General features: G+C 36.7%; 1 protein-coding gene and 3 long non-coding RNA genes across 5 annotated transcripts; 3 read left to right on the top strand and 1 right to left on the bottom strand.

The window, feature by feature from the left end:
- Window positions 1–1020: 1020 nt before the first annotated feature.
- On the bottom strand, window positions 1021–2834 carry LOC147331713 (uncharacterized). 2 transcript variants are annotated; one of them, XR_015128712.1, is made up of 4 exons: window positions 2805–2834; window positions 2287–2355; window positions 2006–2080; window positions 1021–1610 (listed from the first exon to the last, which is right to left on the bottom strand). It is a non-coding gene; the product is annotated as an uncharacterized LOC147331713 (long non-coding RNA). The 2 variants fall into 2 exon arrangements; XR_015128711.1 differs by having other exon boundaries at window positions 2006–2355.
- Window positions 2835–5055: 2221 nt separating this feature from the next.
- On the top strand, window positions 5056–6748 carry LOC147331712 (uncharacterized). Its single transcript, XR_015128710.1, has 2 exons — window positions 5056–5588; window positions 6216–6748. It is a non-coding gene; the product is annotated as an uncharacterized LOC147331712 (long non-coding RNA).
- A 2443-nt stretch (window positions 6749–9191) lies between these two features.
- LOC147331710 (uncharacterized) lies at window positions 9192–15553 on the top strand. The gene is made up of 10 exons (XM_086290452.1): window positions 9192–9296; window positions 9442–9536; window positions 11480–11693; window positions 11808–11883; window positions 12025–12055; window positions 12105–12296; window positions 14661–14866; window positions 14946–15042; window positions 15143–15305; window positions 15446–15553. The coding sequence occupies exons 1-10, from the start codon at window positions 9192–9194 to the stop codon at window positions 15551–15553; spliced, it is 1287 nt and encodes a 428-aa protein (XP_086146578.1).
- On the top strand, window positions 12538–13629 carry LOC147331711 (uncharacterized). Its single transcript, XR_015128715.1, has 4 exons — window positions 12538–12575; window positions 12885–12926; window positions 13006–13079; window positions 13432–13629. It is a non-coding gene; the product is annotated as an uncharacterized LOC147331711 (long non-coding RNA).
- Window positions 15554–18540: the final 2987 nt, after the last annotated feature.

Raw genomic sequence — 18540 nt, 5'->3', positions numbered from 1 at the left:
AAAAAGTCAACACACATATCTTATTTCTGATGGAGGACTCTGCCACTACACTTCTCCAGTCCATTCACAAAGTCGTTGCATGGTGAGACATGGATAGGAAGTGGGCGGAGCCTTTTACCGTCATTTTATTGTGACGCAAAGTACAAACACCTGTGGACACACAATCCAACAGAAACGTTTCCAGCGGTGAGTATCATGGTTGCTAGGCAACCTGAGCAGTGCGACGGAGCCTAGACCGTCCCATTTCACAAGCCTCTCACTTCCGACCTTAGCGGTCTTTGAGTACGCGGCCCTTGTGGACTGCTAAGGCTGCGTATTTTAAGGCTGCAGACCCTGAATTGGGATACAGCCACAGAGACAGAACACCAAACCATGATAACCGAAACATGGGAAAATAATAATCAAAACTGTACACTAAGAAAGCAGAACAACAAAGCATGGAGCAGCAAAAAACCAAAACACAGACAGCAATAAATACAAAACACACAGTGAAGGGAAAGGGTGAACACAAGACCCAGGGAACACAGATAAACGTGAAGGCAAGAGGACCTAAAACAGTGAATAAAAAATAACCACAAACTCAAAATGCTGGGTCGAGAGACCCAGGACCATGACACCTAAATGCATTGAGTTGCCACTATGTGATTGCCCAATTAGTGAGTAGTTAACGAGCAGTTCGAGGTGTACCCAATAAAGGTCACTCTTTTTTACATTTGTTTTAGAATTGCAATATCCTCTTTACACAGGGCCAGGAAAGCATTTCCCCTTGAAAAATAAGATAATAGAAAACAACCTATATTTGTATTCACTCAGGTTCTCTTCATCTAATCTGATAACAGATAAATGAGAGAACAAACCAAAAAATAAATAACTTATCAGTCAAATACTTTTTCATACCACTTTGTAAGTACGTAACTGTATTTACTTAGTATAACTGTGAATAATTACACAAAACCTTAGTGTTTCATATAAAAGCAAAGCTTCATATGTCTTCTTTCCAACAAGGTAAAGCAGGCTTTTATTACAATTAAGTTCAACATACAGTGGTTCATTTGGTGTGGTCATTTTGGAACATTTACCAGTTATCTAACCCACATGTGAATTGGAAGGACTGTGTAAGAATTGGCGGGACAACTACACACAAGCCTCATTATTATTCACACATGTGTGAATATTCATGAGGTCCTGCTATTACACACGCTACCACCAGGGACACTCTTGGTGATACACAGATTTAACACAAAATCAAGTTTATATGTATTAAACCGACATCTTGATTTTTTTGTTTTTTTAGGGTTAGTGGACCAATAGAAACCACTCTACGTTGTTAGATTTCAGTCAAAATTAGCAGGACACCGCCTCTGTCCTGTTAATTCAAAATGTCCTTCTAGTGTGGTGTGTATTCAGACGAAATGTCCAGCTAATACATGTTTACCAACGCACATGTGTGTGTGTGTGTGTGTGTGTATGTGTGTGTGATTGTATGAACATAAGTCAGCATACTTAAAATGTAATTTCTTTTCCTTTTCCAGCAGTCTCAGTTCCCCCAGCTTTCACGGCAATCCTCAAAGCCCTTCTGGACACGCTGGGAAACCCCTTCCTTACCGCCACTGTAACAAACAAAAGTCACAGTTCTATTACTTTTATCAGAGTTAAAATAAAAATGTGATTTATGTTAGCTGGCTTCATTTAGCAAACAGATATTTCTGTTTATATAGATACAGATATTAATACAGATATATTTTACGCATAATTTTACCTCTTTTTTTTCCTAGATGGGAAGTCTATCCAGTTCACATTACAGTAATGCTAACACCCCTTTTGGTCATCTCTCCTTACCTTCCAGCATTCATAAATCTGTTGACCTTCTTTGTCTGAGACCAACCACTACAATGCATCATCACCTATTTGTATTGGTAACTTACTTTACAACCTATTTTAATGGTTGCAAAGTAAGTTACTTGTGCTGTATGCAATTTTAGATACACAGAAAGTCTTCACTTACTATATATGGCTGTCATAGTGTCCTTATCAAGGGCAGTTCTTCACTCTGCGCCGATGTCCGTTTTGCTCTGTCCTCCTATAAAAAGCATGAACATTTGAGTGTTTGACTAGTTTTAGATTTCCAAAAATTTGATATTTGTACAACTAAACATTTGAACTACAATATATGCTATTGAGCGATACTTTTATGGGTAATTTTTGGTAAAGAAACTGGTGACAGAGTTGTAGGCTTTTTAAAGTACTATTAGCTAACCATTTGAACTGACTTTCAAAGCTGATTACCTTTTAAATTGCTGTGGATCAAAACCTCCAGTGGGAAGGCGGCCATTAGAAGAACACGCACCATTGAACCTGAAAATAACAAAAACAAACAATATATAAGAGTCCGGTAGGGTAATAAATCTCTTCTGAAGCAATATAGTTCATTTTGGGTGAAAAACAAAACATTCCTCTAAAATATATATACTGACATCAGCAATCAACATCATGATTGTAATTATTTCCTTTTTAGTACATCTACTGCTGTTTGCATGTGTCAAGCACTACGACTGTATCTATGCATATAAATTCACCATATATATCCAGCAAAAATGTTTTGTTATAGTCAAAAGGAAAACAAACAAAGGCATTCAATTAGAGGTGAGAAATTAATTGGGAATATGAATTATAGGTGAACTATTCTTTACCTACTAGCGATCAAGCTTCTTTAACCAAGAAGCTTGAAATATTTGAATGTAAAATAAAATAAATAAATAAATAATAATAAAAATAACATGATGTAATTAAAATGCACAACTTACATTAAGGAAATCTGCATTTGTATCCACAGGCTAAAAGTAAAACAGTAAATGTGTTAGTGATAGTACAGGTATTTGTAAAAAAAAAAAAAAGCCGGAAGTAACTGTGACGCTTCTAGTGGGATGCTAAATGCAGAGATTTATATTTACAGTATAATACTGCATGTACGGGTAACTGTGTTGTGAACTGTAACTGAATATTAGAGAATCTCAGAGAAATTAAATGTATTTATTTTTTGAATTTATCAATCATAAAACCGTCTGTTTTGAAGGCCTGTTACGATAGCGACTTTTTGTTGGTCGGTATATTGCCCCATAAACAATTGCGACAAGTTATGTCATTGTCATTTTAAGACCATTTTATGTCTTTGAATGTATAATCATAATATAACACCATAATAATGCAAGATCTACACACTTTCAATTGACAAACCAACATCTAATTCTTAAAGTATTTAGATCATTGAAATTAGGAATCAAAATATTAGATACCTTAAAAACTTGAATAAATAGTAAATTTTCTAACAAATAGAAAACAATGTTATTTAATGTTATTGTTTTGTTATCATTATATTTTATTTTTGTAAATATAATGGCGGATAAATTACATCATCAACAATTATTGAGGTCATGTACATGTATTGTGTGTTAAGTCGATATATCGATTATTGTGATAGGCCTACTGTTTTGGTATCATAACGAGCTTGTCAAACATGCATGACCACTAAACAATGTCTAAGCAGTAGTATTGGTCTGAATGACAACAAACATAACTAGTGTTTTGGAAAATCTGTTAGAAAACAGTTATTTCAATAATTATGATTAGCATGTGACACAGACACCGCATAAAAAACTACAACAACAAATACTTACTTTAGGAGGATGGGGGAGGGCAGCATGAGGTTGAGACTTTGACATCTGTAAAAAACAAATTCATGTATTACAAACAAGTCACTTAAAAATACATTAATGTGGCAGATTGTTCCCTGTTCAGATGCAGTGTATAAGTACAATCAGGGCTGTCACAACAATGGGGTGGGGCCAAGTGGCTGCAACCCTAGGTACAATGTGCAGGTATATATAATTACATATAATATATGTGAATAAAGCAAGAATCTGTTTAGGTTAGTCACTGTGCTGACTGATGCTTGCTAGGTTTATATGATTGCAAACTGCACAAAAACAACAACGGCAACAACATTAATGACAATGACAAACAAAATTACTTACATTTATGTAAATCTCACATTAGGAATATCTGCATTCGATTTCATGGGCTGAAATAAATAGGCAGAAACATTACTGCTAAAAAAATAAAAAACAAAAACTCTAAAAAGCCTAAAAATGACTTAAAAAGCAAGGAAATGTGGAACATTGTAATTAGCGAACATTAATAAAGCATAACTGTTCTTTGTTTCTAACCTTGGTAAGTACTCTGTAGCCAGAAGGAGAGGTAGGATTTCTGTGAAAGCCAAATTAAATGTGAATAGGCTTTGATAGTTATTGAGAAGGCAGAATAATAAGAAAAGGCAAAAGTACGTCACAATATAATTAATTAAGTTACATATTTTGATTACCAAATTATGGAAGCGTGGAGCTGCCACCCAGGCAAAAGAAAAATAGAGCTGTATCACGTTATGACGTGAAATGTTTATTGTTCTAACATTATGCTTTTCATGTTTGTATAATATAATATCACGTTATTATAATATACATAATTGTCACGTTCGCACAATATTGTACGGACGTGATAATTATGTACATTTTTCGTACAATGTTGTTCAAACATGATAGTATATTGTTAGAACGATAAACTTTTCACGTTATAACGTGATATACTTATATTTCTCTTTTGCCTGGGTGGCAGCTCTACGCTTCCGTTCCAAATACACGAGAATAAAGTAATATTATATGGGAAAAGGCACCTGCTAGCTTGATGATGGAGGCTTCTTAGACTGGCCACCCGCCTTGGCTTCTTGTCGCCACTCCACGAAATAAAGGTCCGTTTCCTCCATGCCAGCTAATTATTCATCCTCATTAAAATCTCGTATATGTTCAGTTGGCAGAATTGAGAATTTTACATCTTCCAACCACTTAATTAACGCGAACATAATCGGCTTGTTTCTTCCCGTCTCCTGTATCCGGCCGTTCCTCTCGCTGTCAGATTTCGCGCCTCAGAGACGTCGTTATTTTTCAAAAAAAAAAAAAAAAAAAAAAGAAGAAAGAAAGAAACAGTAACAACTACTAAAGAGAGTTTTTGCACGCTCATTGCACATTTGTGGGAATGTTTAAATATTTAATTTTTATTAATTACTTTTCATTATATCTTTATTTTTTAAACCACCGTGGCAATGCGCATGCGCATACACTCCTGCACGCAAAGGGCTTTGGAGTTGACGTAATGTCGCAATGCATTGTGGGAGCGCAGCACCATCTTGGCAGGTCACGAATCAAAACAAGATTGCTACGAACCATTCTGAAACGTAGCTCAAAAGAAAATGACGGTATAGAGACAGATTCTGTCCAGATGCAAAGAGACGGTACTTGATTGTTGAAATGTGGACCCGTATGAAATATAGCCGTGGAGTAGAAACCCTGAAGACCAAACCGCTATTGACTTAGCATGATCTACTCTCATACCTTGTCTGTGGAGTCAGAGCATACACGGCGCACCAATTTCGCAATTATAAATCTCTGGAGGCGCACATCCAATTCACCAAGGACTGGGTACAAGATTTGGCTATTTTTAAGCCTCCACGTTGTGAGTACGCCGTCATTCAAGCAAAGGTAAGTCAGCTTGAGTACTGCGAGTAAAATGCGTTTGATTCCCCCCAGCATTCAAATTAGTGCTAGCAAAAATTCATTCGTGAGGGGGAAATTACAGTGAGAACATGTAGAAGCTCTGTTAGAGGGATAACATAGTGAGTTCAGTGCATTGATGTGACATTGTCCTGAAGGATTTAGTTATTCTTTATGGTTAAAGAAATTGCCCTAATTAATTCATATTTATTATAAATAATCCTAATTACACATCTTGCTTCCTTGTTTGTGTCCTGTGTCACTAAAAATACATTCTGTTTTAGTTTTATACATTGATTAATGACCTGCAGAATCTGCTTGTCATATTAGGTGTCCATAGTTGTCACTTAAAGTCGAACTTTATGTTTTCTCCCTCTTGAAAGTGATTACATCCTTGCATTACATACTTTAGGTTCATTTTTTGCTGATAGGTTTCTAAAAAGAAACATGCAGATTTAGAATATAACATGCAGCGTTCTATAGATGGATACATAAAAACACTTTATTTGTTACATTTATGATAAATGGATTTGAAAGTAAATAAAACACATTTGTGTCGGACTTGGCTTATTAAAGTTCTTGTCTTTAAATGAACTTTGTCTGTGTGTGTTTTAGGTCCTGCACTCTTAAAGACTGAATTGCAGCATTGCAGCCACAGGTCATTGTGAGCATCACAGGGAAGGTTGAAGCCGCCCACTGCAGCTGTATGGCTAGAGTCGTGGAGACTTGCAGCCATGTCACTGCTCTTCTGTTTAATGTAGAAGCAACAGTGAGGATCTGTGGCACAAGGACTGTTACAGATGAACCTGCATACTGGGTTTTGCTGGGTAATATGACCAAGATACAGCCAGAGGTTGGCCATAAGATAGACTTCTCCTCTTCAGCTGCCCAAAAAAAAGGTTCTTGATCAAAACATAAACAGACCATTCGTTGTGACAGGTAAAAGAAGCCATCCTCAAAAAAGAAAGGTTCCACCTGCTACTGTGGAGGAGTTGGATCAACTGATGGGACAATATTTTTCCAAGCATAGTTCTGTTCTGAATAACCCATAATGTTTTAATTTAGGGGGCCATGTAAATACTTTGCATTTACTGAATATGTACTTACTAAATACCACTGTTCAAAAGTTGAATAAAGAAACAAAGAAATGTTTGCCTATTTTTAATTAAAAGCACTTTGTCGAACATCACATCAGTTACAATGTAGAAAAAATGTTATGTATAGTTTACAAATGACAAAATGTTCACATAAAATCATGACAGCATTTGTATAATATCACCCACTACTAGCATTCTGTAATTTACTGTCTCTTTTGAAAACTTATCACTACATAAACAGCACAAGACTTAAAAGTATTTAACAAGAGCATTTTTCCCTGGTTTTACTACCACACTGGGGCACATGTTCACCAAAACGCAGCAAACCTTTGCCATCTTATCCAGGAAGGTCACCTTTTTACCCTCACATGGAAGAAGTAATCTGATTGGCATGGTGGTATGTAGCATGTAGTTTGAAGCAGGGATTTCGTAGTGCCCCATGTGTAGTGTTGGAACCCAGTCAGGATTTGTTTCATTCATTTCATAGGCTGGTTTGTTGCAATAATGCCAAATAATTAGCAACTCTATAAATAGAAGGTAGTTCTGCATGTTTGTTCTAAGTTTGTGCTATTGAAAATAAAATTAACAGACTATAAATAATAATATGAACTTATTTAGAACTTACCTGAATGAAAATACTGGAGCACACCAACAGATATCTGTGGCTGGTAGAGAACTGAATATCAGCTCGTCTCGCAGCTGCTATCCAGGCTAGACGCCTTCTTTTGGTAACATCCAACACATAAGCTCCCTCATGATGTTTCCAGGTGAGGAAACAATGAAAAGAGAGCCTGTTTTCAAGCTTATTCCTTTGTCGGTAGTGCAATCTAACATTACAACCGACCACACAGCAAGCATTTGTTTGGCCTGCTAATATGGCGCCTTGACCAAAAATCCTGGCTACGCCCCATCCCGTAAGATCACGCTCCAGAGCCCTATTAACGTACGGATCTAGAAAGAAGACGCTGCATTTTTAACTCTGAGGGAGATGGAGAATGAGCCTATTTCCAAAACAGTGGAGTGTGTTCCTTTAAGTACTAAATTGTATATATTGTCAAAAACTAAAGTGTACATAGCAGTTGTTGTATCTTGTTTACTGTATCACTGACAGATAATTTCAAAGTCAATGAACGCTACATTATAGTGAGATATTGTGTAATGTGAAATACTGTAAGCAAATGAATAAACAACCTAATTCGTGATAGACCTTTGACTCTGTTTTGTTTGAATCCAACTGTTTTTTGCAGATGTGCATAAAACATGTTACTTTTAGTATTGTTATCATTATCATCATTATTGCACTAAATATATTTTAAATAAAGGATACTTTGATATACATTCTACTGTAAGGTTGGAAATGTATTTTCTTCACCCTAAAATATGTTTTGAAATGTATTTTGGTTTGAAAGAAATATATTTTCAATTTCAAAAATATATTTTTTTGGAGCATCACAAATACAAAATATATTTACCATATATTTGAAATATATTTTGGCCAGGAAAAATGTATTTTTTTACCGTATGGGGTTGCCTGTGTCCTTGTCTTTTGGGAAAATACTTTACACAAGTAGTGGCTCAAAGAGGATTCTTTTTTTTCCTTTTTTTTTTTTAACTGTGCTGCAATTGTTTACTGGATTATTTGTGCCATTAATTAGTGTCAACTAATTTTTATTCAATCTCCACACAGGATATGCTTGTGAAGATGGAATATGGGGGAGAGCAGAAGTGCGTTGAAGTTCCACAAAGTGATGAATGAAGGACAAGCATATTGTATTGAAGAAATAAGTGATGAGAATGCTGTTATTTGCATTTACCATGTCAGACCTTTTGATAAACACAATTCTAATGAAAGTGAGAACATGTATACTGTACATCTTTCAGAAAATGTTTTGAAATTGTTGTGCACAGTTCAGAATAAATGTTTTTCAAAAACCATTGCATCTTTTTAGTAAATGTTTATTTCCAAAAGAAATTTCTAGAAGTTCAGAACCGTAAAATTCCTGCTTTTTAGAATGAATTAGAAGATAACTCTTACGTAGTTAAACTAAAATACTCTTTGAGAGTTAATATATAAACTCTTAACACCAAGTGTTAAATTATCAACTCCAGACAGATTTGGTGTTTAACACTAAATCAGAGTTAACGTACCAACTCTCTAAAAAGAGTTAAATTAACACTCTCTGGTGTGGACCCATATGGACACTTTAATAGTGTTGAAATCAAATCCGACAGTGTTAATTTGGACATGCTAGATTTGCTGTGTAGGAGCCATTCTTGGGTTAATACCTTATGTGGTCACTAGAGGTCACCTTTTTCTGTTTTGATTATGTAATGTAAAGGTATTTAAGGTAGACGCACGTAATCGGCGTCAGGTGTTTCATTAAGAAGGCAAACAGTTTGTGACCGTTGCGCTGTTATGCTAAGTCGATACAGAATAAAGACCAAAAAGGACAAGATACATACTGCTGGATTTATTGGACTGTGAACTTAATTCATGCATACCAGTGACATCGCGTCGCCCCCCGTTAACGACCACCTCAGTGGCTTCAAGCGTAGGCTTAGCCTCTACAAATCTAATTTTAAAAATGTCACAGACCACGTGAATACATCATCTGACTTATTGTAGTTGCAATGAATGGTGGACTGCTTTATGATCTGAGTATTTTGCAAAATTGTTATTTATATACTTATTTGTACAACACTGTTAACATAATACTTGTGTTTCCTTGTTTTGTCTAATTCAGATTGGCTGTGACATTTGCCCACGGTGGTACCACAGGGGCTGTGCAAAGAAGCCCCGCAAGAGCAAAGAAAACAAGTTTGTCTGTGAAGCATGCTGGTCAGACAGTTAGGTTCTCTGGCAATTTTTCTGAGGCTTTGAAATGTGTGTGTTTTGTATCGTTGTCTCCAATAATATTAATTAGTTGTTTATTTATGTTTGTGTTGCTGTGTGTGCTTCTGTATTGTTAACAACATTAAAATTCAGCTTTGATTTGAATTAGTTTGTAGGATTATTCAATTATTTTTTGTTTCCTAACATGTTAACATTATAGGTACTGTGGGAAAAGAATTAATATATATGTTGTTTCATGGTTTACTGGTGTTCAGCTTCCGCTATACCCCCTGTTTCTGGTATATTTGTTACTTTATTTCAATTGGTGGTTTCTTCTTTAATTGGATGTTATTGTTATTGTTTTTTGCTTTCGTTTCAATTAATAAGTGCTGTATTGGAATGACATTTTTTTAACTTTTGTTTTCTCTTTCGTATTACTTATTGTTCTTAATTTGTTTATGCAGATCTCCTCCCAGCTGTTTCCATTTGGCCATTATCGTTTTTTTGGTGTTATATTTGAAATTTGACATTTTATGCGCTGTCCAATAAAGGCTTTATTTAAATTTTCAGCAGAATGTATGGGCAGAAATCTGTGGCATCAGAAACTGAAATTGAATAAGTTAAATTTGAATTTGAATTGCTTAGATTCAATCTGAATTGTAACTTGAATAAATGCTTTTGAAAACTGAATTTGAATTAGTCTAATTTGAAATTGAATTTATGGTTTGAAAATGATCATCACTAAATTGAAATTGAATTTTATATTTTGAAAATGAATTCATTTGCTTTGAAACGACATTTTATCCTTTAAAAATTCAGCTCTCGAATAATTTCAGTTTCACTTCTCACCATTCAGTTTCAGTTCTACAATTCAGTTTTTTGGAACTTTCATCCGGTTCTTGTGTAATCGTGCGCAGAGTAATCGAACTTCGTTTTACTAGCGGACCGCAAGTGGCAATCTACGACATCTTGAGCTGGAGCTGGAGTAATTCTTCTGAAGACATTCGTGATGTCAAATGACCAGTTGAGAAACTCTCAGGTTGGTAATAAATGTATTACATGTATAAGAACAAGCGTCATGTTAACAAATAATACCCGTACAGTAACGTTTATGCGTGTTGTAGCTGTTAGCTAAAAACGCTAATTTAGCGTAGATTGCCCTGGGTTCAGCGTTGACAAACAAATATGAAAGACTCCTTTCAATAGAATCCCAAAGTTGTCATCTTGTAGCCCTCCAGAGTCCTCCACACTTGCAGAGGCCCCTACAGTAGGAAAATGTGCAAAAGAATGTCAAAACCATTGCTATTTGGGTTTTCTTATGTCTCACACAGCATCCCAAGTCTTTAGCTTACTTAAAACCCTTAGCTACAGTGTATATTTAGTCTAACACTCATCAGTGTCTGGATCATTACTGATCACTTCGGTGTGATATGATATATAACTTTTCTGTTACATAGTGTATGATTAAATACACAGTACTCTTAACATACTTAACATACTCCTCAATTCTTAACATACTCAATTGTCAGGTCAGCAAGACACCTGCTAAATTTACTAACTTCTACCACTGTTCAGCCCAGTGTTCAGACTCACCAAGAGCCTCCCAGGTTTTGTGAAGCTAGACACAAACAACACATGCACAGATTACCAAATGACTTTTGAATCATTTGACATGTGTTTTACTGTTGTATTATATTAATTAGTTAGCATAAAATGATGTGATGCATCTTCTGAATATTGTGTCATTCTAGCAGACAGGAAACGAGTCAGGAGAGAGGGAGAGATGGCCGACCAAGTATCCACACAGAAATGACTAGGTTCCTTGTTGTATTTGTTCCTTTGTCAGACTTGTTGTTCCTTATACTTACTCATTTAAGTTCTCAATACCCATAACTTGTTCAGATGTACAATTGTATTGTTTTATATCAACTTACAACATGTCTTCACAGGTCTTTTCCTGCTCTTTATGGAAACAAAGCAAAGCGCCGATGCTTTCGAGGGCCTGCCAACCAATTCACACCAGTTAAAGAGATACAACTTAATTTTTATCTCTTACCCAAGCTTGTTCAGTCTACTCCAAAAGGCAGTGAAGAATTTGTCCATCTGCAAGCTGGTTTGGGACGTAGGTCTACAATGATACCTGACAGCTACAGTCATGATGAGGTAAGGTACTGCTCCACATTGACAGGAAAATATATTTGTTGTAAGTTAACGAGCAAAAAGTGTTTGTCTTTATTCAGAGTCAATTAATTTGTTGGCCGATGGTTTATTTCAAAGGTATGTTCAAGACTCAAAGATCTGTATCCAAAACTGGAAAGTGTTTCTGGGGGCTGGCTGATTTACAAAGGAGCAGGTAGAAAAAACCTCTTAATGGCCATTCCAACTTTTGAATTGATAGTTATAGAAGAATTTTGATGATATCATGACCATGAATGCACTGCAATGTGTACTGCCACATTTTAAATAGTACTGAGTCACTCACTTTTCTCGACAGGTGGATGGGGTTCTCGGAAACTAAATATGGTGCCTCCTGAGGACAGTGGATATACTGGGTCACTGCTAAAAAAATGCAAGTGCTGGGGGAATGACCGTCCTTTACATTGCTCCAATCCAGGAAGAGCTAGACACTCAGCCGCTGCCTCCTGACTCTAGCTCCTTTTCCAATATGCCAAAAGCGATGTGCCACTCATGTCAAACCAGCTACCCACTTCAACTCTTAGCAATGCATGTTGAAACATGTCAGCCTTCAGATACTAATGCAGAGTGGTGTGTACAGTCCCGTTGCATGGATGAGTCTGGGAGATCACATTACACGTAGCTTTGTCCTATAAAACTACGTAATGACTGAAACATGTTTTGAAAATGTTTTTATCAGTCAGGAGCTTCATGTTCAATGGATGTCACTACACTTGCTTGTGTTTCTGTAGGTAATTTATTAAGTTTGTACTTGCTATTCTCCTTTATCAGACTTGTAATGAAGACATAGAGGACACACCACATCCCATACCACATACAGAAGACGATCAACTTAACTCACATCTAAAGGTGAAGTTTTGTACCCCTTTAACCTTTATCTATTTGACTGTGCATGACAAAGACAGGAACATAAATATGATGCCTTACATTGAATGGGGAGAAAATTGAGTTTGATTAAAGTGTCCTACAATAGCCAAGTTGAAGAGGTTCATTATTAGAGGTTGGATTTATTCCTTATATCTAAAGTGGGTAGCCCATGTAAGCTGTATTTGTAATGAAAGTTGACAGATAAGCAACCATCAGATGTATGCAATCACATCACAATTCCATTCTTTTAAAGTTGCTGGTTTTTTCCCCTTTCTTTGCTTGTCTTGACAGGATGTGGAGGAAGATGTCATTATTTTGTCCTCAACTGCAAAGGTAATGTTGAGTGCAACGTGTTGAATGTCTGTCTTTGAGGCATTATTGATTCTATCGTTGATATTGTTTCCTGTTACAGATTGTGTGCCCTGTCTGCGGTGAGACATTTCCTCAGAATGAGGTGGAGGCACATGCAAGCGAGTGTTGTGAGAGGTAATGCAGTCTTTTAATATGGCTTCCAACGTATGTTTGAGAATTTTCCTACAAGCCTTTTGCTTTCCACCTATTAATTTATATTTTGATAGACAGCATTTTATGCTTTGTTAGTGATTGTGCCATGTATGTTATACTTTGGTTTTGATCCTTATAAAAAAAATTTTTTTTGCATTAGGTTTTGTCATTGTTGCCATAACATTTTTAATTGTTTAAGTCTTACAGAAGTTATTACAACACGGTTGAAGAAGTTCTCTTAAGTTTTAAAGGTATTGTTTTATTTGTTGCTTTTGTACAGTACATGTTTGAGGTCAAGTGATGTGGTTTTTACTCTGGCATTTTTTCATTACAGCAATGCAAACCTACCTTCACAACAAAGGATGGGCATTTCTAGGTTTGTACACATCAGTAGTCTTTCTTCAATGCTCTGTACAGTGGTTTTCAAACAATTTCTGCCAAGTACCCTTTGTGTAAAGGAATCCAGCTACCTAAAGGCTTAGCCTGCCTACTGCATTTTCTTCTTCTGTTAGGTCAAAGTCACATACTGCTAGTGGTGACACAATTCAGTTTGAAAACCTAAAAGACATTAACGAACAGAGATGGGCAGTAACGAGTTACTTGTAACGCGTTACTGTAATCTGATTACTTTTTTCGAGTAACGAGTAAAGTAAGGGATTACTATTGCAAAATCGGTAATTAGATTACCGTTACTTTCCCGTAGGAACACTGCGTTACTAAAACCGTGATTTTTTGCGAGAATGTCTCACGACAGTGACGTAAGCGAGTGCGCCGTTAGTGACAACAGCTGTGTGCAGATCAACAATGGATCACATATCGAGTGCGGGAGAGAGTATGAGCATGCAGCGTTTAAAGCGTGGAAGTACTGACCTTACTTTGAGTTTGATTCCATAAAAAGTGACAAAAACATTAGCGTCCATCGTGCGTGGGAAGAAAACTTCTTTTTACAGCGAAAAAAACCCCTAAACTTCCAAGGAAGCACCAAGAGCGCAACGACGTAATGGGAAACTCACAGAGACACTGCCGTATCCTTCCACTGACCGCTGCACACCTGCACCAGGGTAAACCTCCGCCTACTGCAGTCCTGCTTTACAGGTGAAAATAGAGCAACAGGACCGCTGAGTCTTTGACTTTATTTATGTTCTGCTGTGTTTTACTTGCATCTATTTGAAAGAGTGAGTGTAAACACAAAAAATTATTTTATTTTATGTGCTGGAATGTGCAGAAAATAGGTTTAAATGTTAAACTCATTTATTCAACTCAGAGAATGTTGCATATAATTACATTTTTGCTTGATGCATAAAGTTAAAAGATTAAAAATGATAAAACAAGTTAAAAAAAGAGACTTTTCCATTTGATTACATTTTGTATGATGGATTATGTAGAAAAAGTAGAATTGGGCTGAAAGATCTATCGCTTTATCACCTCTTCAGGTTGTAAATCGTGTTTTTAAAAAGTAACTAAGTAACTAAGTAATTAATTACTTTTGAAAATAAGTAATCAGTAAAGTAACGGGATTACTTTTTTGGGGAAGTAATCAGTAATTAGTATTTTCTCCATTAGCCTGGATGAAATCCTGCAGGCCATAAGTACTGCTGTGAATACAGAGGAAGAATTCCGTATCACTGTCTCAAGATCCAATATGGTGGAGCGGGGACTTGCAGAGTGGAAGAGGCAAAAAAAGGCATTGCCTACAAATCAGCTGAGGGTCACATTCATCGGAGAGGCAGGAATTGATACAGGGGCATTACGGAAAGAATTCCTCACAGGTACTCATATTTAAAATGTGATCTAAATTGATAGGAGTGAAAATGGCTACTTAACCGGACTAACTATTTGTGTTAAAAGAAATGGTTGCAGGCTTGGAGCAACGGCTATTTGAGGGTGACCAGACTGGGAAGGCTCCCAAATATTCATTGCTGGATCTCGATCTAGGAAACTTCCGGTAGGCCTTTCTCACATGCATTGGGGTCTGCAGTTGTGTGTACACACACACGCATTGGAAATTACCTGATTGATGTTATTTATCTCTTCTCCTCTCACAGTAGTGCTGGTGAAATTTGGGCAGTTAGTCTGGCGCAAGGTGGGCCACCACCCTGCTGCCTCAAAGATTGGTGTTACCAGTACTTGTGCAGTGGAGAGCTGCAGATTGAGAACATTAGGAAAGAGGATGTCTGTGATGTTCATTATACTTCTGTTATCTCCCAGGTATGAAGTCTTAAAGGTTTCACTGCTCTACAGTGTTTTGAATTACATGTTTAGCACAGATTTTACCATCCCTTATGTTATTTGCAAATTATAGGACTCTGGAATTGGTCATGTTAATGTGTATGTTTGTGTCCTTTAAGGTTGATTCGGCCACAGAAGATAAAATGACAGAACTCACTGATGAAATTTTGAGTTGTGGCTATCATGGACCTGTTAATGTCGAAAAGAAAGAAGAAATTGTTCGGTAAAACTGTTTTACTGTTTCCCCCCCCAAAAAAAGTTGTTTTTTTTTCATTTAGCAGCATGCTACTTTTTCTTCCTTTCTGCATTTCAGTGCTGTTGTCAGAGGTGTGGACTCGAGTCACATGACTTGGACTCGAGTCAGACTCGAGTCATTAATTTTATGACTTTAGACTTGACTTGAAAAAATGTTCTAAGACTTGTGACTTGACTTGGACTTTTACACCAATGACCTGGGACTTGAATTGGACTTGAACCGGTTTACTTGAAAAGACTTGATATTTCACCCCAAATATAAAATTTAACATGCATATAGAGATTGAAAATGTGACGTCATTCAGGGGTAAACCGCAAAGGATTCTGGGAACTCGTGGCAAGAGGTACTAGCGCACGCAGGCTTTCAATTGAAATCAGTCACACAGCGATAAAAAGAAACACAAAAATGTCAAGAAGCCGTTGTATTATTAACTGCAATAGCCGGTCGCATGACAGCCACGGGAAGCCGACGGGTAAAGAGATCGGTTGTTATCGGATTACGTCGTTGAAGAGAAATTGTTCGAGCCATGTTTCCGAAGTAACAAAGACGCGACGGATGGCCTGGATTGCAGCCATTCAAAGATCAAATATAACGTCCCAGAACACTCCAGCTCAGGTTAGTCTGCTCCAAGCATTTACACGAAGGTCAGTGTTTTTTAGTAGTTAATACGTCATTTTCATAACATAATTGGTGATATAGGTTACAAGCAAGTCTGGCACTGAGCAGAAATTGTCGCGCTATGCTCCTTTATTTATTGTGCATAAATAGTGAATTGTCCTGACACAATATTGCGTTTCGCCTCTGTTATTATGGTACATTGACAAAAACATATACTTTTATTCACAGGATAAAACAGGTTTTTTGTATCACTAATTGCCCAGTACGATTACAGCATACAGTATTATTGTCACTGCTACATTTCTGTAACGCGTACCAGAAATTATTTCCACTACTAATTAATTACCGTTGAGCTCAAAGGTCCTATTAATAAATGGTTAAGGAATGTGTATTTATGACGACGATTTGTGAGACTGGTAAACTTGTGATACGTACGATGGTCTTTCGTTCTACACGGTGCATTTCAAGGTCCTGTACCCATCCGGCGGTAAACTGTACCTGGGCTTGTTGCAGTGACCGGAAGTTACTAAACTTCACGAGTGTATGCGCTCACTCCAAGAACCGTATGATTATAAATATGCATATAAATATGCTACAATGAGATAGCTGACTTCATCTAACTAGCAAATGTTGTCCAGGCTACGTTGGTGATACAGTTTTTTTTAATGTGTATGATATTTTTGTCATTCGATTTTAAAGCCGGTCCTACAACCGCATCCAAGAATAACATGCAGCTTATCTCAGAACTGTCGGTGAAAATTATTCTTGGAGCTAGGTTTAATTGAGCTGCATTTTAAAGAGGTGCAATTTCACAATTTGTGTATATTTTCTAAGTTCACTATTTTGTCATGTGTTGAGAAAAACACAGATTTTAAAATTACATGGTCTAATATTTACATTTAGCATAACTGCAACATTCTTTTTTCATTTTTTTTTTTTAAAGACTCGAAAGGACTTGAAATTCAAAGTTTCAGACTTGTGACTTGACTCGGACTTTTACACCAGTGACTTGAGACTCGACTCTGACTTGCCTGACATTACTTGAGACTTGACTTGAGACTTGAGGATAAAGACTTGAGACTTACTTGAGACTTGCAAAACAATGACTTGGTCCCACCTCTGGCTGTTGTTCTTCACGCCACACTTCGGTTGGTGCCTCTCCTCTCCCAGCTACGTGATGGTCTCAACCTTTATGGTCTTACTGATCTACTGAAGCAGTACCCAAACATCTGCCAATCGCTGTTTGTCCCAGGGGTGGAAGTTAAGGTGAGTAAATGTTGACTTTAGTAGGGATAACCCTTGTAATTGTGAATAGCAGTTCAAAGTGCTCTTTACCTTTACTTTATAGTATATACTTTAAGTCCTATAGTAGAGAATGTAATTAATGGTGGCACTGGAAAAAGAATATTCAAAATTGTCTTAAGTTGCTTAATATTCCTGAACCGTTTAGAGCAAAAACAAGGCATCAGGAACAATGAAAAAATCCCTTTTAACAACGAGTATTTACATGTAACCTACAGAGTTATAAAGAGACTTGATCTATACAAAGTTATAAGATTAAATGAGAAGAACTAGCAAGCAGCATGAGACAGACGTTTAAGTCCCTGTCTTTATGTGTGACAAAAGAATACAATTACTTAGAATAAAGACAAAATAATAGGTCCTTGATCTTGATTCAGATAAAGTCACAATTTTCTTTGTCTTTCTTACCAGGCTGATGCTGACTTTGTTTTTGCAACATGCCATCCTGAGTTCAGCGAGAAGGGCTCCAACAAAGAACGGGTGGAAATGAGGATTATGAACCATCTACAGGAATTCTTGCAAGAGCTGGAATCACGTAAGTGCACATGTAGTTTACTGTCAATGTATTTTGTCTTTCTGTGTTAAACTTGGAATCATAATTTTATGTAAGGAATGGCTAAACTTTTAGAGAATGGCCAGTCTTGGTTTTCATGGAGTTTGCCGCTTTAGTGTTTTTAGATCTTTTTGTCCGACGTTTCTGGAGTACAAAAAGATATAAAAAAACAAAAGCAGCAAAATGTGTGAAAACAGTTCTTATTCTGTAAACCTTTGGCCACAGCTGTAGATTACACTATGAGTGCTTGTTCACTCTTTGTCAGTAATTAAATTTTTAAGTTGTGTTTGTGAAGTTACAGGTAAACAGTATCTAATATTTTATCTAAATGACTGCTTTGTCTTTTTTTTTTTTTTTAAAAAGGTGAAGAGCCTGAGACCAGTGACCGTCCAGTCATCCTTTCCCCAAGTTCATTCTTACAGTGGCTCACAGGACAAGGCCACATTCCTGTCCTGCCAGATGAGAAGATGAACTTCAAAGTCTCT

The sequence above is a fragment of the Aulonocara sp. 'chitande type north' Nkhata Bay genome, linkage group LG4 (genome assembly GCF_057382095.1).
Source record: "Aulonocara sp. 'chitande type north' Nkhata Bay isolate Kocher_YH1m ecotype deep benthic linkage group LG4, A_spYH_male_GT1.1, whole genome shotgun sequence".
NCBI classification, from domain to species: domain Eukaryota; kingdom Metazoa; phylum Chordata; class Actinopteri; order Cichliformes; family Cichlidae; genus Aulonocara; species Aulonocara sp. 'chitande type north' Nkhata Bay.
The sequence above is the reverse complement of the archived record's forward strand: the minus strand, read 5'-3'. Positions and strand labels throughout refer to the sequence as shown.

Excerpts from the sequence above, each read along its gene's own strand:
- LOC147331710 (XM_086290452.1), top strand. The coding sequence starts at position 9,192 with ATGCATACCAGTGACATCGCGTCGCCCCCCGTTAACGACCACCTCAGT. Across the intron at positions 11,884-12,024 it reads GCTGATTTACAAAGGAGCAG|GTGGATGGGGTTCTCGGAAA; the intron begins GTAGAAAAAACC and ends TTTTCTCGACAG. Across the intron at positions 15,306-15,445 it reads ATACTTCTGTTATCTCCCAG|GTTGATTCGGCCACAGAAGA; the intron begins GTATGAAGTCTT and ends GTGTCCTTTAAG.